Raw genomic sequence first — 22,939 nt, 5'->3', positions numbered from 1 at the left:
CTCCGGTAGTGACGTCCTATTTGTTCTGGTGACAGTACAATCAAACATAGACATACAGGCCGATATGAATATGATACACAACAATGCTGTCTAAGCTGGGAACTCACTAGGATTTGAGACACAGCCATCGATCCAGGATTGATCTACTAAAACTTTACTCATGTAAAAGCAATTATTTAGTGATGAGTATCATGAAAAATGCAAAGCCACAAAGCAATTGTACATTTCTAAATACATACTGGACCGTCCACCTGAGGAGAGGTGAATTGTGACATTAATTAAAGGCTTTCTGCATATATATATATATATATATATATATATATGTACGTATGCGTGGGAACAAAATAGACAGAGCACTGCAAAGTGGGATTATTTTGACTAAGGGCTGTTGCTAAGAGACGCTGCTAGAGCTCTGTAGTTCATTTAATAGTTGTTCACCCTTATCGAATAGGATTTTGCACGTGAATAACTATGCACCCGCAGGTTGTTATCCATCCGCTCATACAACATGTGCTTGACTACAAGCTTGAGATGCTGAACAACACTAAAGCAATTCCGATCATTCTGCATACTGTGCATTTGCTCTTCACATAATTGTCATTGAGTGTGTTTTGTTTTGTTTTGTGATCTCTATTATTAACCTGCCATACAGCTCCAGTGCTACAGATACCATTTTCAATTAGATTAGTGGTTTTCAAGCTAGAGTCCGGGGACCCCCAGGAAGCCACAAAAAATTAAATGTGTAAATTAAAATAAAATCATATAAAATAAAATAATAGAATGTAAATATAATAGAATACATGAAAATCTATTTGTCTTCTATGTTTTAGGAAGCGGGTCCCTCGCATGCCATTCATCATATTTGGGAGTTCATGGAATCAAAAAAATTTGAAAAACCCCTGAATAAAATGATATTGTAGCTTGGTAAATGTAGGTAACTGTTATCTGAATCCTTTAATCTGGCCAGTGAGGAGTCAGGGTTTGCAGCAACTCTTCACCTATGTACGGGCTCACTGGAACATCTGATTTAAACCAGGAATTTAAACAGAGAGAGATACAGCTCTCAGTCTTGCCTTCATAAATCAACTCAAATACTCATGCTATTTCTGTTATAGTGCCTGACACCACAGTCTTTTGAAAGTCAGAATTTACTCTGAAGACACGTCTTCACAAGTGCTTGAAATTAAAACTGAATTGTTTAAAGATGTAACCAAAATCTAGATAACACACACCTTGCATGCATTTGTATACTTTTATATTTCAAAAATTGCACTGCAAACAGCACTGCATGCATGCACACAAACAAATGCACTGGCTCTGCCTCTGTTGCTCTGTTATTCGGTTGCTCTGCAGCAGAAATCAACGCGCAGTCAGCTAGTATGAGACGCCGCAGTGTTACGCTATAGCACAGCGAGAGGAAGGGACATGGAGGTTGTAAGTGATGGTTAGCAATCCGGCACGAGGCCCTGCACCCATACAGCAGCCCGCTAATCAAACACTATGCGTGTCACGGTTGATAAAAGACCTCCGTTCAATGACGACGCAGTAAAATGATGACGGCATCTCTCCCTCCCCTTGAGAACTGTGAGCTGGATAACTTACAATCGCAGACACTTCAAACGCATTAAGAGCAATTCTGCAATCAAATGCAGCCCAAAATTCAATGGAAAACTGATCAGTTAATTGGTACCCTGGGCTCATTTCAAGAAAGCAAGTGTGTATCGACTGCTCATGACTATGATCTATTAACCCAGATGTGCCGCGGGAGATAAATATCTTAAATAGCCTGCACTGATAAAGGAGATAAATGGTCGCTGTTCACTAGCTCGTGAATGGTGTTCTGAGAGGCAAAGGGTGAATTGCCTTTCATGTGCTCCAGCTGAAACATCTCTTAACCAACAAGGGTCAGTAAGTGACTTTGTTCTCCTAAAATTGTTATAGATTTGTACAAAAAAAATTATTGACAGACAGAAAAAAAAATGTCTGTGATTATTTGCTTAAACTTGCAAGTAAAAAAGTTTGGCGCATCTAATTGGGCCGCAATCTGTGTAAAGTTTATGAATTCATATGACCTTATTATGCTCATTATCCCAAAATTGGGATCCCAAGTGTGGCACCCAGAAAAAAAAATCTAATTGCTTCAGGTCTGGATGTGAGAGGTAGGATGTAACGATTAGCAGGTGATTGTGGTGCCAGTGACATACGGGGCTTCTGCTGAATAAGCAGGAAACTGATTCAGTTAAAAGTAAGACCCATGGGAAACGCAGTAGTTCCTGGGATACCGTGAAGATCCTGTGCTTCCAAAGTGGATAAATACCTAAGCACAACCTGACACAAGTAACTTGTTTGGTAAGCTAGAATTTTCTCAAATACCTTTCCTGGTGGTTAAATCTGTACAATTTTTAAGGGTCACACCATTTACGTGATGAAATATAGGCTACAAAATGAACAAAATGACTAAAAAGTTTGTGAGCATAAAAACATGCTTCCTGTCAGGCATGAATGTTTCAGCAGTTCAGGAACAAGTGGGGGGAAATGTTCTTCTAACATAAAAAAACAAAATTTGCAAGGTAATGCAGTTCATAGTCAAAACTCAATAGTGCCCACCTCAGGGTAAATGCCCTGGTGACGTTCAATATCGTAGGGGTCTGCCAGGTACCGTTCTGCAGTATGGACAACAGCGAAATTACAAACACTTTGCGCATGCGCAATGACTGGCGGATGAGATATGAATGTGTGTGTATCTAAATTAAGGGTTTATTTTTGCGATAATGACCGTCTGACTGATAATTATTCGTCTCGCTACCCAGCAAGTTAATGGACATGAAATGTTTCATTTATTAAGACAAATTTGATCGCTGGATGCTGCGACTGACGAAGTAGAATCAACAAGGCTTTTGTATAGCAGGAAGCCGAGTATAAACTGAATAACAATGTTCTTCAAAGCATTAAAGCAACTTTTCAACATTTCAAGTGAGGTCATGATTATATTAACAGCAGAAGCAAAAAGGTACGTTTTAAAAAGGCGCGACAAAGTACTGAGGAGGCGACTGCGCATTGTTACGTCCTGGGAAAATGGCACGTATGGTCACCCTATAACGGTTAGGTGTGTGGGAGGGGTTAGGATTAGGCAATTAGATAGCGATTTCAACGAGAGGGGTAATCATTTTGCAGGGGGTCGAAAATGGGCACAACACCGGCAAATAATTGTCTACGCATGGAGAGAGTGACAGCGAGACAAAATACTGCATTTATCAGAGAGAGAGTGACAGAGAAAGGGTCCACATAACGAACCCGAGTCCTTTTCTCTCCGGAGTCCGAACGAAGCTAACAAACTTTCCAAAAGTTTACAACTTGTGAAAAGTACGCCAGTGAGTGGACTATTCCGACTCTTGCGGACCAGTTCATGATTCTATGTAGCCTACACGAGAAATATACAGTCAAATAGTAGCTGAACAGGTAACACAGGGACCATAATGCCATATTACAAGAAGTGAGCTCAAAACTGATACAGACACGTTTAAAAAGTAAACTAACAAGTTGCCGGTACACTCACTCACCCTGGCGTATTTCGAGGAGTAGGGGTCCTCAAACAGCGCCCACATGAAGGGCTGCCAGGTACTCCACCTGCTGGGGTTGCGACCATCCTCCTGTAGACACAACCTCTTCAAGTCCCCGTCCGCACCACCCGTTAGCGCCGGGTCGTCCTCTGGCAGGTCCGGCTCGGGCGTCTCGAAGCTGTCCAGCGCTTCCTCGGCGTCCCGATGCTGTCGGTAGTTCATCCAGCAGCAAGCCTCCACGTCCGTCTCGTCGATACCCCAGAACGCGAGCTCCTCCTCGAAGAGAGGACCGCAGACATCGTTGGGACAATGCAACTTCCCTGTGCGGTAATAGTTAAGGATGAAAGCAAAGGTGTTGGGGTGACGGTCAAAGAAAAACTCGTCGGATTTGGGGTCATAGTCAAAGTTACTGAACGCATCTGGCTCCGTGAGCCAGGACAAGCGGGTCCCAGGCAGCGTCTTCAGTGTGCTGCGGTACGTCTCGTGCCGAATCCCCCCGCAGTTTATCACTATTTTCTCGCTGTCTGACGGACAAGTCATGTCTGCGCTGTAACATGCTTTGTTGGACGACTTGTTCCCACCCTTGCGCCCTTTGAAAGAGGAGACACACACCGAACTGAGCATAGAGGAGCAGGGGGAGGGAGAGGAGGAGAGAGAACCGAGCGGGGAGGGGGGGAGGAGGAGCCTGCGGTGGGAGAACAGAAGAGATGAGAAAATTAGTGATGCTCACACTTTTATACATTATCAAACTTGTCAAAGTAACCTGCTTCTAACTCATCACATCATTAGTTATTGCACCAGTTACTAATGGCTTTGTACAACTGCAGGAAAAGTGGTACAAAAACTGACTTTACAAAAGATACTACATTCTTAAAAATAAAGCTTCTTTATTTGCTTTTATGGTTCCATGAAGAGCCATGAATCATTTCCATTGCAGCATTCTTTATAGTGGAAAAAGGTTCTTTAGAAAATTTAAATGTTCTTCAAAAAAAAAAAGAGGTTCTCTTAAGAACTGCTCACTGAAAGGTTCTTTGGGGAGCCCAAAAAAACTGTTCTTCTATGGCATTACTGCAGAAACCCCCTTTGAGAACCTTTAGTTTAAAGAGCATTTAGGTACTAATATGTACCGTTTAGGGGTAAATGTACAAAGGTGTACCTTTTAAAGGGTAGGCCTACTGCCCCAGTTTTGTAAAGTGTAGGTGGTGCAATGCAATGTCAATCTAGATTTTGTCAAAACACCTATTAAAATTTACAAGAAACTGCAAATATTAGGGCCACTGTCTAGGGCAAACACAAATATCATATACCTAAGGTCATTTATGGTATAGTCTATTCACTGGGCTTGGAAAAGAGAGGGCCTGTCCATAAAAAACTGTCAAAATCTTTGGCAACAGCCCTAGCCAACATACAAAATCAGATGAATGTTAATGCAGGCATATGGGATAAGCATTTTAATGAAGGAGCGAGTTCAATATACGTTCACGTGTCACATAATAAACAGGAAAGAGACGCCTCCTCCTCTGCAATGCCCACCCATCATTCCTTACCATCTTTTACCATCACTCAGCTCTCATGTCCCTCAATTAACTAAAACACTCTGCTCAATTACAGCGAAGGGAGATGAAAATGACTGAATGTTTCACAGCCACCCCCCTCCCCACACCATACTCTGAGCGTATCCAATAGAAAGAGGGAGAGGAGGAAAATGAGAGCAAGAGAAAGGGTGGGAGGAAGAGGGAGAAAAGCTAAAGGCGGAACGATTATTTGCTGAGCTACACAAAATAGGGAGAAAAGACTGCAGAGTATTAACTCTTACACTATCTCTCGCTCTCTCTCTGGGCAGTGCTAATGTTATGCAGATCATTCAGTACAGTCTTTGTACAGTATTAACCTTGGTTGCAGACGTAAAATCCAGAAAATCGTAATTGTTTGAGTGTGCAAACTACAAAATTACAATATACTATTAAAAAGGGTGAGATTCACATAACCTCTCATATGCACATTCATATTTTCACTGCATTACACTGAGTAAGTGCTTTAAAAACTGAATGTCTTTATTCATAGCTATAGTGAAACAAATGAGTCCTGGCTCTCTTTTTCCAATCAAAATGTCCCATTTTGGAAATATGGAGCAGGGACGTTATTATCTTTTTCTCTTGGGGTCGTCGTGCACTGTAAAAAGTGGTAACGGGCCATTTGTAGTTGATTTAACCTTTAAAAATTACTTTTGTTAGTGTGACCTAATGTAGGCAAATTGACTCCCTCATGTTAAATAAGGGTTTTAAATGTAATAAAACATGTTAATTTAGAAGTTACTACATGAAGCAATTTTTACTATTGCCTAGCAAAAATGTTTTTTTACAGTGTAGAAGGGTCCGATTTCACCGACCAATGTCCTTCTCCCGTGTTTTGCTGTGTTGTCGCTTCTGGCTTTCACAATAACTCTCCTATATCTGTTCCTCTTGTTTGGCTGTGCTGCATGGCTGCTCCATACATATCTGTCAAACTGTCTTCCCTTATTACTTATCCACTCTTATCCATTCTCCTCAGCTCACTCTTTCTCTTGCTTTCCCTTATGCACCCCTGTGATTAACTGTTGAAACAACAAAGATCACAGGAGTATGAGAACCATAGGAAGGAGAGAGGCTGAATCATATGAAACAAGGTAAATGCATTCACTGCTTTTTTAAATTGATATATGGTTTCTGCTTTCAGCACCACGGACAGCGCATGGGTTTCAGTTAATCATTTAAAACAGTATAAGGACTGGAAATACAGCTAAAAAATGAGCAAAACATTTTATAACAGACATAAAATGAATAAAATACTAAATAAAATACAAAAATATCTCACAAATAATATGTAATAATAATCATAATAATATAAAGTCATAACCAAAAAATTTATAATAATATAAAAACAATCAACTAACAACTGTTCTGGTGTTACACTGCTTTTCCAATCTGTATTCTCATAGCACTTAATTATATATAACTAAATCACTTAATTATATATATAACTAAATCATCCAAAGTGGAAACACTATCAAAACATCACTATGTTTGTCTCGGCCACCCAACATAACAATATTAGCTAAACCAGTGCTGTTTTTGCAAGGTGTTTAAATATGCCAAGCATGTGGTGGTGAAATAAATAACTATAAGGAACACAAAAGGGGTAAATAAATAAATTGATGAATAGGAAAAACTGAAACTGGGGGGGGGGGGAAGTTGTGCTGACAAAGCAAAAAAACAAAAAGGCTCCCACTAAAAAGGGAAATCATTGTTAAGTGTGTGTGCCTGGATGGAGGGAAGTACATTAAAATGTGTATCTCCGTTGGGATGGGGTTTGGTTGTAAGGACAGATACGCCTATAAAAGACAACAGCACTATATCGACAGAGAGCAGGGAGAGAGGAAAAAGGGAGAGAACAGGTTACGGCCACTGAGGGAAATGAGAAGGAATGACTGCAGTAAAGGTAAATGAAGCTCCATTCATAAATTATTCAATTTAAAGAAACAATGCCAAAGAGAAGTGATATATACTACATGCACTGTTATGAGAAGGAAGTAGAACTGAACCATATCTACACTCTTTTTCTTTTATCGTACAATATGCTGTAGTGCGTCTGCATTATCCCTTCACTCTAACTCCCTTTCTCTCTGTCTGGTGCAGTGTAGGTTCTTTGGATTTTTCTACTTGCTTTCCCACTGCAGTTGAAACTCAGCGGTGCTCAAAGGCCACCTAGAGGACTCATTGGGGAACTGCACAGCTCAAAATACTGCAGTACCCCCTCCTCTTCAAGCTTTCTCCCCGACTGAGGTATGGATGCCTTATGTAAACCATCTGTCGATGCATTGCATACAGGTTTGTGTCCCTTTTTGGACCATACACACTTTTAATGAACTGAAATCACTTATAAATCAGCGATTGAATTGCATTTGTTATGAACTGACCAGGTATTATCTCGGAGCTTCCTGATCTCAGTGATTAAGGCTTTTTGCAGTCCCTGCCTCCTTCTCTCTCTCCCTTATTTGTGTGCACTAAGCTACTCTCAGCCGAGTTGCTCATATTGACGTCTCTTGTGGAATAGCACTAAAAGAACATAAATTAACAGAGCAAGGACGCTTACGCACACAAACATAAGACACATTCAGAAAAAAGCAATGTCACAGCACAATTAATTAGCTTTAAATCAAATTATGCTGTGAAAAGACAAACTAAAAAGCACTGGCACACATGGATATATCATATATCCTCAGAAGGTCATCAGTCAGACTTTGACCTCTGCTTTGAAAAAAATCACAGCTCTGTTCTCAGCAGTCAGAAGCCCTTTTCAAAAGGCCCCCTCATTTTTTTTAGTCAAGAGAGTGAGAAAGATATTCAGAATGGGGCTTAGAGGACTCATCTTACAGTGACAGCATTGAGACGTGCATGACTATATTCCAATATCTAGCACTAACAGTGTTCTTAAGATACACCATCCAGTCTCAGCTCTCGTTAAAACCTAATTAATAAAAGTGCCCTCTCCGGTTAATTACCATCCCTTTATAGTCCCCCATTAAGTACTCAGGGAATGAAGCCGGAGAGAGATGGGATATAATTTGTGTTAAGCCAAATCACACATGAACTTGATGGAAACTATTCTTAGCGGTGGGAAAGAATGGAGTAGGGTAAAAACAAAGAAAAGAAGGGAAAAAAAAGGAATTGAAAAACAGATGGAGGACAGAGAAGGTCAATACGGGGGTAATCTCAGGTGATGTGTAAGGGTCAAACTTTTAGGAAGGGGTGTATTTGTAAGGATGCAAAATAATGGAAAGGCATCAGCAGGAGGGAGAGTACAGGGTTTGAAATAAGGCACTGCCAATGGGATGTGAGTGAGTGAAGGAGGGAGGGAGAAAGGGAGGGACCAGAAGCTGAGAGAAACAAACAGAAAAGTTTAACTAGTGTATGTGATAAGATGAGAAAGTGTAGAGGAAGAGGAACACAAGTTAGAACAAAAGTATTGTTTATAGATCAGTAGTTCTCAACCAGTTCAGGGCTCAGATTATATATTAGACAGTTAAAAGTAAATAAATGTCCTTATTATCAAACAATACATATATTAATATTATAAAATAGTTAAAGCACAGTCACAGTCAACAATTTCAACAACAAAAGACAAAGTGAAATGTTTTATTGACTGTATTTAGCAGTTTTAAATGTTATTATCTGGAACCCATTTTTTGAGAGCCACTTGAGAACCATTGTTAGAGTATTAGCAAGAGATATAGGGGTCACTGAAGGATAAATAAAGCTCCATCTACAGTCAGCATAAACTTTCTAGAGTTTTGTTCGCATTTGATTGTAGATAACCACGCCACTGGGTAGGGAGTGATGATGCAACCAAAAAAAAAAAAAAAAAGCTTATGTAGTGTTTAGAACGAGAACACTGAGCTACAGAAGGGCATACATATGGCTACTCTGTTTCAAATAAAACAGAAGCAGGGGAAAAAAGAGTGGGCATACAGGAATAATTAAGGTTTGATATTTATGCTAACATAGTGAACTGAAAAGACACCTCCATAACATATCAAGGTGATGTGTGACTGTGTGAAAAAAAGAAAAAATCGGACACCAATCATTGTGGGACATGAAACGTCCATGTATTTGTTAGACTGACAACTCAAAATAAATGTAACATACCAGAAATACCTTTAAAAAATTTTTTATAAATAAAAAGCATATAAAGCTATGAAGGGGTTTAGCTAGTGTGCGAATTACTGAATGACTTTTTTTGGGGGGGGTCTACATTTTCTGTCAGTAATTCACATCTTACACCTCTAGCACAGTTACCAAATTTCAACTAATAGACAGTTTTAACAAAACACAAAGTTGGTGTGAACGATTTGTAATTGTGTCAATCTTTGATTATGTGACAAGTAACGGGCAACTTGTTTTTTGACTTGTACCGTCCGACACTCAATGAGCGTACTGTTGCCATGGTTACCTCCTCAGGCAAATTGGAATTCTATTCTCGAACGTCTATTTAGCATATTCTGACTAAAAGTTGTAATGTGACTTTTATGGTTAGCAAAAGGCTGTTATATCGTACAAACGCTTATATGCAAAAAATAAATACCCCTCTCTCCTTTTCCCAAATCTTAATTATGGTGGTTAGACCAAATATCCCAGCCATAATTCGCACACGGGTTTAAGTGGCAAAACAAAGTAGACCTGACTACTACTTGTTGAGTCCGTTGACTGGCAGAGGCAGGGGGTAGGCAGGCCTGCTTCGCATCAGTACAACGGGCACACAGACAGTAACACTCAGAACAGAAGTGATATTTTGTCACTTGTACACAAGATCACGACACAGACACGGCACAAACACCTATATTACATACTTACTCGCTTTGGGTCTGGCTCTGTTCGCGTGCGTGCAGTGTGCGTGTTACTGAACACACACACACGAACACACAAACTGCACAACAATGCTAGGTGGAATTTACTACGTTTTCTGACTGAACGGAGGGATCCTTGTCTCGTGGGTCCGAATGACTGTGCAGAAACCTAAGATTTTGTTCTCTATATAAAATGGCTACAGTTATGAATAATGCAATATATTATTGCTACAACACCGGCCAGTTCAAAATAACGCAACTGTGCTATAGTGCGTAGTTCAGTTCCTTTAGTGATACAAAAGACTAGCCTACGAAAATATATATTTATAATATATCACCCAAGTTGCACCCCTGCTATCCTTGTTCCTCAAATAAATTATTCTCGTCAAATATATGGGTGTTACAGGTCTAATATTAAAATTATTTGCCTGGCAAATAAGCATTTCTATAATTTAACAAAGCTCGTATTAACAAATTACTTCTATTCCCTAAACGAAACAGTCTGTTCAACCAAGCGAAACGTGCAGCGGGGAAACACCTCTCTCTCTATTTGTTTAATCTTCATGCACTCACTCCATTAACAGTCTATCCCTTTCTTCTCAGTTTTAGCATTCTTTCTTCCGTATCTTCTTCACCTGCTCCCGTTGTCCAGGGTTAAAAAGACCGTAACCAGGTCTTTAGTTGCAGACTGAGAGGTCTGTTTGAAATGATTTATGCCGAATAAGCAGCTTGCCAAGCACGACTAGAAATGTTATTCCTTAAGCTGCCTCTCTTATTTCTTCCGTTCGTTTTTTCCCTGTCGATGTTTTTGTTTTGTAAATCTGTATTTCCATGCAATTTATTCCTTAATCTAATGGTCACATGGGATCCCTATTGTAGGCTGGACTGTAGAATATTCAAATCAAAATATACCACAATCTACAATAAGAGAGCCTGAGGACAATAAGAGGCCATAGATGTCTAGACGTGGTCAATAATGATTTTTCTTTCTGATCTTTTATTAATGACTATTAACTATTCCTTACGTATTTTATTTGCTTTTAATAGTTCTCTAAAAGATAAATCTAGCCTCCGCCATTTCATAATCTTTGCCTTCACCTGTTCCTTAATTTTTATTCATCTAGCTTCCAAATATGGCCTTAAATCAGTCATGCTCTCTCTCTCTTTGGCACATTGCCGGAGGCAGAGCTGGGGGAGGAGAGTGAAATGTTGCAAGAGCAAGTAGGAGGAGGAAACTGGGTGGGACATAATTCTGACTATATTGCAATATTCTTACAAGTTCTCTATATTTTTCCCATTACCACCCTCTCTGTTTTGTTTTAGGCTCTCTTCATGAGATCATGAGTGGAGTAAGTTATTGTTTAAGTACACACTACTGTGCAACCCTCTTGGGTTGTCTAGGTGTGGAGCCAACTGCCTCCTCAGCGATATTTCTGTCACTCCCTGGTCTTCCCTCTTTACTTGCAGCTTTTTCCCCTTGGATTTTTAGCACACTTCCTGTAATCCTCAGAAGCATATATTTTTATATAAAACACTAAATCATTTAATATATAGTCAATTACGGCACGGGAAAGATTAACTTTTTTCTTCTGAAGAGCATAAGACAATATTTTGATAGGTCAACAACTTCAGTGTATGGACAAAAAAGCTGAACGATCTTCTAAATATCTCCTGTTGTGTTCCACAAAAGAAAGTCATACACATTTTGAATGACATGAGGATGAGATAAGCACAGAATTTTCAATTTTGAGCGAACTATCCATTTAAGGATAAAGAATACATATGCAGAACACAGACAGGCACACACTCCAGATCAATAAATCAATAATATTTCCAACAATCACTTCTAACGTGTTTTTGTTCTCCATTTATTACCCACCCTCTGAATGACAAAAGAAAAGAATGGAAATGAAGTCATATTGATGAAACCATTTTTTGAAGTTCAGATCAATTATTGCAGAACTGAAAATCAAACCATCCACCCTAGTTTGTCTATTTTCTTATACCATAGACATCTTATTTCTTCCATATGTCTGATTCTCAGTACTATACATTTTAGGAACACCTAAAATGTCAAGTAACACACCTTTACCACCATCATCTTGCCATTTCACCCCACTTTGTGCAACATCAGCGGCTTGCGATGTTGGGGGAGGCACAGGTACAGTAAAACTGTCCATATACAGGCTACTTTTACCCCTGTGGGGCACAGGAAGAGGTGGACGAGGCAGCCGGGGTTGACATGATAAAGTGGATGGAGCTTTGTGAGCAGGAAGTCGGCTGTGAGCTCCGCTCTTGGTAAGGGTTCCATTAAAGGTAGCTGCATCCAGGACAGAGCGAGGAGACAAATTTGACCTGAAAAAGAGGATTATCAATAACTAAGAAAAAGATAATGATTTAGTGTGGAAAGAAAAGGCACAAGGCTGTCAGACGAGTAGTAATACACTGCATACACATACTAGTGCTTTGAGGTCCATTATCTTCCTGCCTTATCACTATGCTGACCATCACTTAGCTCATATATTACTTTGTCAATAGAAACACATGTGGGTCCTCTGAGACTAAAGCTCTTCATTCCTTAGCATAAGGAAATGTCTTTATATATTCAATACCATTGCTGCCTCAATAAAAGAGCTAAAACACAGGATGATGGTTTAAGTGCTCTTAAAACAAAGTCAGCAAAGCAGAGATACCCGTTTAAAAAATATGAACAAAGAGAAACATATGTTACACTGTCACACAGAGTTTCTGTGAAGAGGTGTGTGAATTAGTGTCAATATGTGTTTGTGACCCTGAGTGCTGCCCACCAATCAAGAGCTGACAAGGTTCAGGAGGCCAGGCCAGAAGGTGAGATGAGCGACACTTTACTAAATCACTTCAATCAGGCCTGCAGCAGGCCAACATAAAAAATGAAGCATCGTCTAATGCTGCAATTTAAAAGCTAGATGAACTTTAAGCTCAATGATTATTAAAGGGATAGTGCATTCAAAAATGAATCCTGTCATCATTCACTCACCCTCATGATATTCCAAACCTATGACTTACTTTCTTCTGTGGAATATAAAAGAAGAATGTTTCAACAGGCTGTTTATACAGTGAAACTAAATGGGGCCTAAAACAACACTGTATGGACAAAAACAAAAATGGAGACATTTGGGGCAGTCGTGGTCTAATGGTTAGAGAGTCAGACTTGCAACCCAAAGGTCATGGGTTTGAGTCTTGGTACTGGCAGGAATTGTAGGTGGGGGAAGTGAATGAATGTGAATTTGAAAGTGCTCTCTTCCACCCTCAATACCACATCTGAGGTGAGACCCTTGAGCAAGGCACTGAACCCCCAAATGTTCCCCGGGTGCCGCAGCAAAAATAGCTGTCCACTGCCCTGGGTGTGTGTGTGTGTTCACTACTCACTGCTGTGTGTGTGGATGGGATGGGATAAATGCAGAGCACAAATTCGTCATGTCACTTTCACTTTCTTCAACAAGATATGAATAACACTTTTGTGTTCAATGAAGAAAGAAAATCATGCAGGGTTGGAACGATATGAGGGTGAGTAAAAAAACTGAAAAACTGTGTTGTGATCAGTTCTGACCCTGAAGATACGGTTCGTTAAACTGACTGTGTGTAAATAAATGTTTTGTTCAGTTAGACAACCTGTGTCGAGTGTGTTATGTGCACCGTAATTCCAAATAATCAAGAAATGCGAGAGATCTGTTCTGCTGCTATACACAGTGAAAAGTCAGGAACTACTTGGAGCTTTAACTGCACATGATTCACTATAGGCTAGATTTCAGATTTACATCTCCCCTGACATTCTGGGGATGGATGTTTTGCTCTAATGGCATCTAGAAAGCAGATTACTCAAATAGTACATTACCCTCCACTTACATCTTGGGATTAAATCAGGCCGGTAAACCCTTTGATCTCTGTCATCACTTTTGAGAAGCCACCACTGCTGACCTCAGATCTCCTAATTATCATTTAATCCATCAGTGCATTCACACTGCCCTCTGGTGGTGGAGAGTTACCTGTTAAAGTGCTTGAAGTCAGTCTTGGTAGTGCTAAAGACTGGTTCCTGCACAAACGCCATTTGAGCCGTTTCCAGCTGTCTGTACAGTGCCTGATTAAAATCAAGAGAAGTGTGAGTCATTTCATTGGCCTAGAAGCTCTGGTGGAGAAAAAAATGCTGTCTGTGGAGTGCTACTGAATCCTCAAAACTACGAGAGCTATCCATTAAGATACTTTGCATGAATGAGCATTTTTTTAATATTGTTGTTTGAAATTCCCTACTCCCTAACATTTCAAAAATACATTTCTATTCTCCACCCTCAAAAAAAAAAAGGGCTCCCTAAGCTTACTCATAGTGCACAATTTACTCTTAAAAATAATTCTGGGTTCAATACAAATTAAAGAGATAGTTCATCCAAAAATCACCATTCTGTTATTCTCCCTCATGTCATTCCAAACATGTATGATCTTCTTTCCTCAGTGGAACATAAAAGAAGACTTTTTTTTGTCCATACAATGCAAGTCAATGTGTTTGGTTACCAACGTTCTTCAAAATATCTTCTTTTGTGTTTTGCAGAAGAAAGTAAAAGTCATGGAAGTTTCTAGTAATCCTGAAGACCTTAATTAGCTGGATCAGGTGTTTGATTAGGGTTGGAGCAAAACTGTGCAGAGCTGTAGCCCTCCAGTTTGAGACCACTGTTATGATAATTAATAATAATTTAATTAATAAAAATAATTATAATATATATATATATATATATATGTTATGAACTACAGTAACTTTTTTATGTCATGTTAGCTAATGTCTTCGTCTTTTTGTATTGTGTTAGCAAAATCATCTGCTGAAGTCTATTGCAGATATAGATAAGGCATCTACCTATACATATCTATAGAGCAAATGATGACAGAAAGATCATTTTTGTGTGAACTACCCCTTTAAGTTGAATCGACAGCATTTGTGGCATAATGTTGATTACTGAAAAAAAAAAAAAGATTTATCCCTCATTTTCAATCGGGATTATAGTGGGGCACTTACAATGGAAGTGAATAGGGTTGTTTTTTTTGGTTGTGAAAGCAGAAACAACTTTTAATTTTCATAAAAGCACTCACATTAATTCTCCTGTTAGATGTGCAATGTGTTATATCTTGCGGCTTTACATCTGAAACAGTGAGGACAAGTGGAAACTTTACCAGGGCCTACAATTTTCAGCCTCTTTATCTCACCTGCATCATGCTAAAGTGTTCAGACGGAGGTTCACGTGCTGCTGATTGACCTCTGTAGCGGTCCTGCATTTCACTGATGGGATTTGAGACCACTCTCACTGTTGGCCGGTCTCTGAGCTGTGGAGGATCAAACAGACACATATGAATGACATACATGAAGACAGAGTTCCAAAAACAGAATAAAAGAAGACATTCTCCAAAGAAAAACTCCCTTTTACACACACATCTTACCCTCTGGGCCAGCTCATTGAGGAAGTGTGTGGTCCAGTGCGCAGGGGCTTTAGAGTGGATTTCATTGTACAGAGGACCATTCAGTGGCTTTCTGTCATGCTCAGTGTGTGAGGTGAGAGAGAAGTGAGCAGAGGCCGGCACTCTGTTCTGACCGTGGACGACTGGAGGAAGAGGGGCATTCTGGGGCAGAGACAAGAAGGTAGTTGAAGGTATCACATCTGGTTTCTTTGGTTGTGTCCCATTAGGTCAGTCAACAAGAAAGGTTAAAGACTAGGCCACTTTTAAACTTGAGGTTTATGATGTTATGAGCATTATTTACTAACAAGGTCTTCCAAATCAAAGGTCTATATAAGACCACCACAAAAAAACAACATATTAACTTCGCAATTCTACAACTATTGCGTCTTTCAAACAGACTAAATTCTTTGTTAAATTGCTCAGTTTCATTTTTGGTCAAAGACGTTGTTGTAATAGCAAGCTGCCAACTTAACTGTAGTAACAAACTCTCTTGTAACTATGGTTACCATTTTTTTTTTTGTGTAAAAGTTAATAAAACAAACTTTGTTGGTAACCCAGTTTGATGTTCCTCGTGCCTACCTTACAAGTTTTAAAATAAAACGAAGAAGGTTGCAGATACGCATGTCCAATGGTTGTGCTGGTTTGGACCTTTCGTCTCTGGTTATCCATTCGCTTCATGCACTCCCTCGCAAAACTGAAAATAAACCACCAAATAGATACAGGAACTCCTGTCCGTCGAAAATTAGACAAGTGACATATTACTGATAAGACCCTTTATGTGTTTATTCATAGATAATGCTGCGCCCATCCATAGGAATCGAGTCTGCCTAGTTTACGCTTACCTGCTGCTATGGAAACGACCGCGCGTGCATGTGTACACAGAAATGAAAGTGTAACATTAAACAGTAACATTAAATATTGTCCTCGATCATATGTGAGTTTTCCGAGAAACGTTAACCTAAATAGTAAAGAAGTTGAAACAGAATAAAATACTTTTTTTTTTACTTTTAAAAATGTAGTTTCTGTAACTATTATATATAAATAGGCTAGTAGGCTTTTTTTATAGGCTACTATTTTCTTTATTTTTTTGTGAAAGCGGTCGTATTAAGGCCATTCACATTAGAAGTGAATTTAATAAAATCTATCAAAACAAGTACTATACCAGTCAAATTTCAAAAAAGAAAGAAAAATTACATTGTGATATTTTCATTATAATTAATCTCAATTTTTTATAACAATTAAATTACAATAAACCATAATGCAAAACAAATCCTCACTCTCATTATTACAAAAAGTGTAAAAATGAAAGGTATATGGTATATTAAAATAGCTATGATATTTTGTCAAAACTATGGTATCATGATAAATGTTTATAAACTGTGGGCATAAATCAACTCAGCATACTATTAAATTACATTGTTGGTTTTAATGTATGAATAAACATAAATAAACTCAAAAATTCAAGCATTGAACATAGGCACTATGACTGGCAGCACAAAGCCACTCACAGCAGCACACTTTAATGACGACCCTATTTGAGTGTGGCATGCTTTGTACGGAGCAATCCGTTCATGCTTAGTACAGAGCAATCAGTTCATTCAGGAAGTGTCTTTAACAGTTTGTGTACTCCTGATGTAGTTCACACAGAGCAGAACACATGATACAAGAATACTTATAGAAGTGGGATGCATAGCTTTAACTCTATTGTCAATGCATGTCTTCTGAAACACAGACTTGATATGTGAGTGAATGAATGATGGTCTAAGTAGGAGCCATCATGCCATTCAGTTCAGCAATAATCCTACTGCAAAAGACTAAGTCCTATAAGTACACACACTGTGTATTTGCACTAGCCAGACAATTTTTAAAGTTCTCTTCTGTGCTAACAGACACACACAACCCCCCTCGAGAATATCACAGGGTTCAGGTTCCACATAAGAATACAATAAAAAAATTTGACTCAAGACCAGATGCAGTATGCAGTCTCTCCAGGGAAAATAGTATATTTGAGGTCTACATGTTTTGAGATCGTTCCACTAACATATAAATAGCTAAGGGTAGTCTACACGGATCTCCTCTGGGTCTTCTGTCATCCAATAGGAGCAGAGAGGGTGGGAGAACGGACAGGTCAGTCAGAAGTTGAGACTGGTTAACCCCTGGATTCCAAAGACCTGTCGGTGAAAAGACAACGATGGGTGACATTTTTAAAATACAGATAGGCTACTTGCACATTCATGAGAATATCTCCTATTTCATTAAAGACATTTAACATGCCAATTACATTGTTTTGTTAATTCATTCAAATTTAACAGTCTGTTGTAAACACCATAATAAATACAAAATAAATGTCGTGAGATACACTCAGTAAGTGAATGCTTTTATTCAGTAAGGACGTATTAAATTTCAAATGGATCAAAAGTTACAGAAAAGGCATTTGTTACAAATGATTTCTATTATTTTTTTGTACTATTCATCAAAGAATCCTGAAAAAAATGTATCACACCTCTTTTCAACATTGATAATACAAAATGTTTCTTGAGCAGCAAATCAGCATATTGATTTCTGAAGGATCATGTGACACTGAAGACTGGAGTAATGATGCTGAAAATTCAGCGTTGCCATCACAGAAATAAATTACATTTGAAAATATATTAAAATACAAAACAGTTGTTTTAAATTGTAGTATTATTTCACATTTTTTAAATGTATATTTAATCGAATAAATGCAGCCTTGGTAAGCATAAAAGATCTTACCAACCCCAAAGTTTTGAACAGTAGTAGACCGTTCTGTGTATGACATCAAAGTACCACGAGAGCGATTAGACGGCATTTTTAAAAAATTTGTTTTGATGTCAAATAAGTTTTGCCGTTTTGCTTTTTTGTTAAAGCAGTGTTGCTGTTGTATGTTTTTGCTTTGTCAGTATGGTGTATGGAGTGTATACTGATGTGGGAAAAAAGTACTTTAAAGCAGTATAACATAAGGCAGCAACATAACAAAACGTGAAACAAAATGATTGTATTACATACAACAACAATAAAACAGTGCATTGACATAAAAAAGGAAATTTACTTTTGGTACTTAAGTACTTTTAAAAGCAAGTACTTCGGTACTTTTACTTAAGTAAAAATCTGTCTTTACAACTTTTACTTGTAATGGAGTAATATTTGACCAGCAGTATCTGTACTTTCACTCAAGTAATGGAATTGAGTACTTTGTCCGCCTCTGGTAGTGTATGACATTCGAACAAAACAAAAATGTCTCCTGATTAATGATCGGCTGAGAGATGGTGAGAAAAAGGTAGGAAAGGAAAAGAAAGTGATAGTCGCACTCACGAGTAGCTGGTATGTTGCTGGCGTCTCCTGGCACTTCTCATCTTCTCAAATCTGGCTTCCATCTCTTCGAGGACTTTAGGGGTGTAACGCACCACCAGCTTCACTGAACCCTGTGCTGCCTTTAGCAGCTCTACAGCTTTCTCATGATGTTCTCCCTCCACACTCTACACACAATAAAAAAATGAAGGACATTTTGAAGGCTGTTAATTCTGGCATTTTTGCTCTTAAAATCAAGGTCATGGTCATACACAGAAATATAAATTATACGACTCAAAACTCAATACTGGCCCAACATACCACTCCATTAACAGAGAGCAGCTGGTCTCCTCTCTTCAGACCACCCTGTCGGTCAGCAACACCCCCTGGGATGACCCTGGAGATGTAGATGGGAGAGTTTTGCTCTTTTCCACCCATGATGTTGAACCCAAGCCCCTCGTCTGTTTTAGGGAGCTCAACCACTCTTGGGTGTGCATGGCCTTCACTGGCTGCGAACGCTGCTACTGTGGCCTGGAAAAAGACAACAAATAAATGTCTTCATCAGTATATGATCATTCTTGATCAACAGTGGCAATTTTGGGGTAAAAAGGTACCTTTGCAGTGGCTTGTGCTCGGACCTCAGGCCCACCTACAATGTCCAATGTATCATAAAGCTGCTCATAGACCTAGAAAAGGGACAGTCATTTAACAACTCAAATATTTGTAGTTTACAGTTAGTTTGACTCATTTATAATTAATGAACCTAACAAACATTATCACATTACATACTGCTTTGCAGATCATTAATTAATATACATTCAAATAGCAGAAATGTCCTTAAAGTTTGATTCATATTTTCATGTGCATACATAATTCAATTAATGCAAACTACTGATGTCTTTAAACAATAATGTTTGTTACTGACTTCATAAGAGACGATAATGTACAATTGGTTGGTCATTATTGCAAAATAAACCCCCGCAGTATCACACAAGACCTTTCGGCTTTGGGTTTATTTAGTAAAAAAAATGACTGTGACTGTCCATTGTCTTGCTTACTACACAGATGTTGATTACTAAATAAATGGGCATTACACATTGATTTTAGTTGACAATTTATATTTACTTTGAGAAGAAAGAGACAAGATTAGATTAGATAGCTAATTATACATTTTAGAACTCACAAATATTTTCAGAATGCCATCGAACAAGAATCAAGAGCCATGTAATAATGAAAGTCATTGTGCAGTTTTCTTAGTTAATCCCATGTAAGATTTGTGAAGTAGAAGGCAAATTTTAGTGGAATGAATCACAGCCAAAGTAGACATACTGATCAAAATCTTGTCTTGCTATAATTTGTTATCTCTCAGCTACGCAAAGAGCAGGACATCTAAAGGACATGTGAAAACTGAGTAAGTCTGACAAGAGTATCATGTAGAATAGCTGTGCAAGTTGTGAACAGACTGGACTTCTGCTATCGAACCCCATTACTACAAATCAAGGAGTGAGATATGGAGGCTGAAGTGAGATGCCGTCTCAGAGAGACAGGAAAGGGAGTCATTCAGGAGGAGGAAAAGTGCAGCACAATTCGGTCTATGAGAAAAGACCATTCACGTGTGGAGGAGGAAGACGACAAAGTGCTGTCGTAAGTGCTTACGTGGTGACAACATTTGACTTCAAACCTTAATTTTATACCTAGCTATTTATGTTCCATTAGTGTTCTGTAAAATCAGCACATAAAAGGTACAAATTAGTAAATATTTTCACTGTTTTTTATCATATATTTTTGAAAAGAAGGCAACATGTTCCAAATGAACAGAATCCAGCAAACAGTTTTAACCGAAGTAAAGTCCTTATGTTTGTATGTACCTCTCGGATGGCAGCACAGAACTTGCTCTGTAAAACTCTCTGTAGAGCCTGGAGTTTGGGAGGAGGAAGTTCACCACTTCTCTGAAGTCTGTCCAACAATTCTATCACTCTGCAAACATCTGTCAGAAAATAAAACATTACAGAAACACTGTGCTGCTTGAAAGTTTCTGAACCCTTTACAATTTTCCGTATTTCTGCATAAATGACCCAAAACAATCAGATTTTCGCAAAAAGTCCTGAAAGTTGACAAAGAGAATCCAGTAAAACAAATGATACAAAAATATATATACTTTATCATTTATTTATTCAGGAAAATGATCTAATATTAAATATCTGTGAGTGGATCTCTAGGATTAGCAGTTCATTTGAAGGTGAAGTTAGAGTCTTTCTGTTCAGAGGTGTTTTCAGTCAGTGGGATGACTATCAGGTGTCAGTGTGCGCCCTGTTTTATTTTGAGAACAGGGATCTATCACAGTCTGATTAAGTGAATCATGGCACAAACAAAGGAGATCCCTGAGGATCTCAGAAAAGAGTTGCTGTTGCTCATCAGGGTAGAAAAAGTTACAAAGCCATCTCTAAAGAGTTTGGACTCCACCAATCCACAGTCAGAGAGATTGTGTACAAATTCAAGACCACTGTTACCCTCCCCAGGAGTGGCCGACCAACAAACATCACTCCAAAAGCAAGACATATATAATAGTCTGCGAGGTTGCAAAGGACCCCAGGGTAATTTCTAAGCAACTAAAGGCCTTTCTCACATTGGCTAATTATAATGTTCATGAGTCCACCATCAGGAGAACACTGAACAACCATGGTGTGCACGGCAGAGTTGTGAAGAGAAAGCCACTGCTCTCCTAAAAGATCATGTGGACAAGCCAGAGGGCTATTGGAGAAATGTTTTGTGGATGGATGGTGATAGTATCATGGTTTGGGCCTGTTTTGCTCCATCTGGGAAAGGAAGGCAGAGTTGAAGCAATTCTGTACTGAAGAATGGGCTAAAATGCCTGCAAGCGGTTGTGCAGGACTGATCAGCAGTTACAAGAAACATTTAGTTGCAGTTATTGCTACAAAAGTGGGTCACACCAGATACCGAAAGCAAAGATTCACATACTTTTGCCACTCACAGATATGCAACACTGGACCACTTTCTTGAATAAATAAATGACATTTTGATGATATTTTATACAAAGTATATATTTTTGTCTCTTTTGTTTTATTGGGTTCTCTTTGTCTACTTTCAGGACTGAAAATCTGATGAGGTTTTGGGTCACATTTATGCAGAAATATAGAAAATTCTAAAGGGTTCACAAACTTTCAAGCAGCACTGTATACATTAAAAAAAATACATACTCTAACAAAGTTAACCTGGTATGGAAAGTCAACTAGTCATGCAAAGTTCTGGTTATGCCCCCCGTTTTGGAACCAATGTGGTTTCAAGTAATTATGGCCATAACAATTACTTAAAAAAAAAAAAAACACTGTCTAATTCAATAACGGAGTTCACGGCCCGAATTAATGATAGATCAGATCATCCAGTGTTCTCAAGACAAATAAAACAAACGATTGAATACTATCAGCGACGATACCAATTAAGACATCTAAAGCAGGACAAAATAACATGGAAATATAGGCAAAATTACTTGCTGCCATGCCTCTCTCTATCCACAGATGACACGTATATATATATATTTTTTTTTTCAATGAATTTCAAGCATAGCAATACAAACACGAGCACCCTCTACTGGGGACATCCATTCATTCACATCGTGGGCACAAAGTGCCCCATTCAGTGCTCATTAGTATGGCCTGATTAAGACACAAGAGACGGTCAGTTCATTGGTACGGCTATCTGCCAGAGTATTTTCCAAACAGCACTTAATGAACAGAACCAAGTAAATTACCTCTTTCCAAGCAGAGCGGCTCCGTCATCGCCGCCATGACCAGCTCTTTCCCCGTATGATAATACGATGACATCATGAAGACCGTCTGCTGCAGTGGAGGACCGACGCGTTTTCAGCTTTCTTTTACCAGGGGCAGAATCGTAAGAGAACGTTTAGAAGCTGCAGGAAAGGGTTTTCGATTGTAAAAATCTAAATCAATCGTCTTCTGCAGGTTCGCAGTGAAAGGGCGAGATGCGCGAGGAGCCTGTGCTCTCGTACTAGCCGCTCACTGAATGACGCAATACAGTACGTCAGAGGCGCGAGTTCAACCAAAGCCTTTTAGTGTCTGAACGTTTGAGACAAGACTTCGAAATAAGGACTCAAGACAACCAGACAATAATTTGGCAATAAAAAGTATTTATTCAAGAATGAAAAGCATAACCAATACGACAAGAGATACAA

At 38.9% G+C, this 22,939-nt stretch overlaps 3 protein-coding genes and 1 long non-coding RNA gene across 16 annotated transcripts in view; 1 reads left to right on the top strand and 3 right to left on the bottom strand.

The window, feature by feature from the left end:
- Nucleotides 1-10,547, bottom strand: part of kcnc3a (potassium voltage-gated channel, Shaw-related subfamily, member 3a) — a 59,311-nt gene extending 48,764 nt beyond the window's left edge. For 6 of the 13 annotated variants that reach the window (XR_001634759.1, XR_001634758.1, XM_016492912.1 and 3 more), the window contains exons 1-2: nucleotides 9,950-10,543; nucleotides 3,561-4,245 (exon numbers count right to left, since the gene is read on the bottom strand). Coding sequence is in view for 10 of the 13 variants with exons in the window: in XM_016492912.1 (XP_016348398.1) it covers nucleotides 3,561-4,184 (624 nt within the window). In the remaining 3 variants the exon portion in view is untranslated. Of the gene's footprint in view, nucleotides 1-3,560; nucleotides 4,246-9,949 lie in introns of all 13 variants that reach the window. The other 7 variants (XM_016492906.1, XM_016492904.1, XM_016492905.1 and 4 more) reach the window with 4 other exon arrangements.
- Nucleotides 4,508-21,029, top strand: LOC107693503 (uncharacterized). The gene is made up of 3 exons (XR_001634760.1): nucleotides 4,508-4,518; nucleotides 18,342-18,345; nucleotides 20,938-21,029. It is a non-coding gene; the product is annotated as an uncharacterized LOC107693503 (long non-coding RNA).
- saxo3 (stabilizer of axonemal microtubules 3) lies at nucleotides 11,943-16,124 on the bottom strand. Its single transcript, XM_016492914.1, has 5 exons — nucleotides 16,000-16,124; nucleotides 15,403-15,582; nucleotides 15,172-15,288; nucleotides 13,968-14,059; nucleotides 11,943-12,297 (listed from the first exon to the last, which is right to left on the bottom strand). The coding sequence occupies exons 1-5, from the start codon at nucleotides 16,096-16,098 to the stop codon at nucleotides 11,943-11,945; spliced, it is 843 nt and encodes a 280-aa protein (XP_016348400.1). The 5' UTR covers nucleotides 16,099-16,124.
- On the bottom strand, nucleotides 16,827-22,791 carry LOC107693502 (protein lin-7 homolog B-like). Its single transcript, XM_016492915.1, has 6 exons — nucleotides 22,499-22,791; nucleotides 20,598-20,716; nucleotides 19,344-19,415; nucleotides 19,051-19,260; nucleotides 18,754-18,917; nucleotides 16,827-17,591 (listed from the first exon to the last, which is right to left on the bottom strand). The coding sequence occupies exons 1-6, from the start codon at nucleotides 22,572-22,574 to the stop codon at nucleotides 17,570-17,572; spliced, it is 663 nt and encodes a 220-aa protein (XP_016348401.1). The 5' UTR covers nucleotides 22,575-22,791; the 3' UTR covers nucleotides 16,827-17,569.
- Nucleotides 22,792-22,939: the final 148 nt, after the last annotated feature.

This window comes from Sinocyclocheilus anshuiensis, unplaced genomic scaffold (genome assembly GCF_001515605.1).
Source record: "Sinocyclocheilus anshuiensis isolate Anshui unplaced genomic scaffold, SAMN03320099.WGS_v1.1 scaffold1694, whole genome shotgun sequence".
Taxonomy (NCBI): Eukaryota; Metazoa; Chordata; class Actinopteri; order Cypriniformes; family Cyprinidae; genus Sinocyclocheilus; species Sinocyclocheilus anshuiensis.
This window is presented reverse-complemented; position numbering and strand designations above follow the sequence as displayed.

What these genes read in the sequence shown, in the direction of transcription:
- LOC107693502 (XM_016492915.1), bottom strand. Translation starts at nt 22,574, where the DNA reads ATGATGTCATCGTATTATCATACGGGGAAAGAGCTGGTCATGGCGGCG. An exon ending in GCCGCTCTGCTTGGAAAGAG is followed by an intron (nt 20,717 to 22,498) that starts GTAATTTACTTG and finishes ATTTTCTGACAG; the next exon opens with ATGTTTGCAGAGTGATAGAA. An exon ending in TGCTCTCTGTTAATGGAGTG is followed by an intron (nt 18,918 to 19,050) that starts GTATGTTGGGCC and finishes TATTGTGTGTAG; the next exon opens with AGTGTGGAGGGAGAACATCA.
- saxo3 (XM_016492914.1), bottom strand. Translation starts at nt 16,098, where the DNA reads ATGAAGCGAATGGATAACCAGAGACGAAAGGTCCAAACCAGCACAACC. An exon ending in TTTATTTTAAAACTTGTAAG is followed by an intron (nt 15,583 to 15,999) that starts GTAGGCACGAGG and finishes TCTCTGCCCCAG; the next exon opens with AATGCCCCTCTTCCTCCAGT. An exon ending in AACACTTTAGCATGATGCAG is followed by an intron (nt 14,060 to 15,171) that starts GTGAGATAAAGA and finishes GATTTTAATCAG; the next exon opens with GCACTGTACAGACAGCTGGA.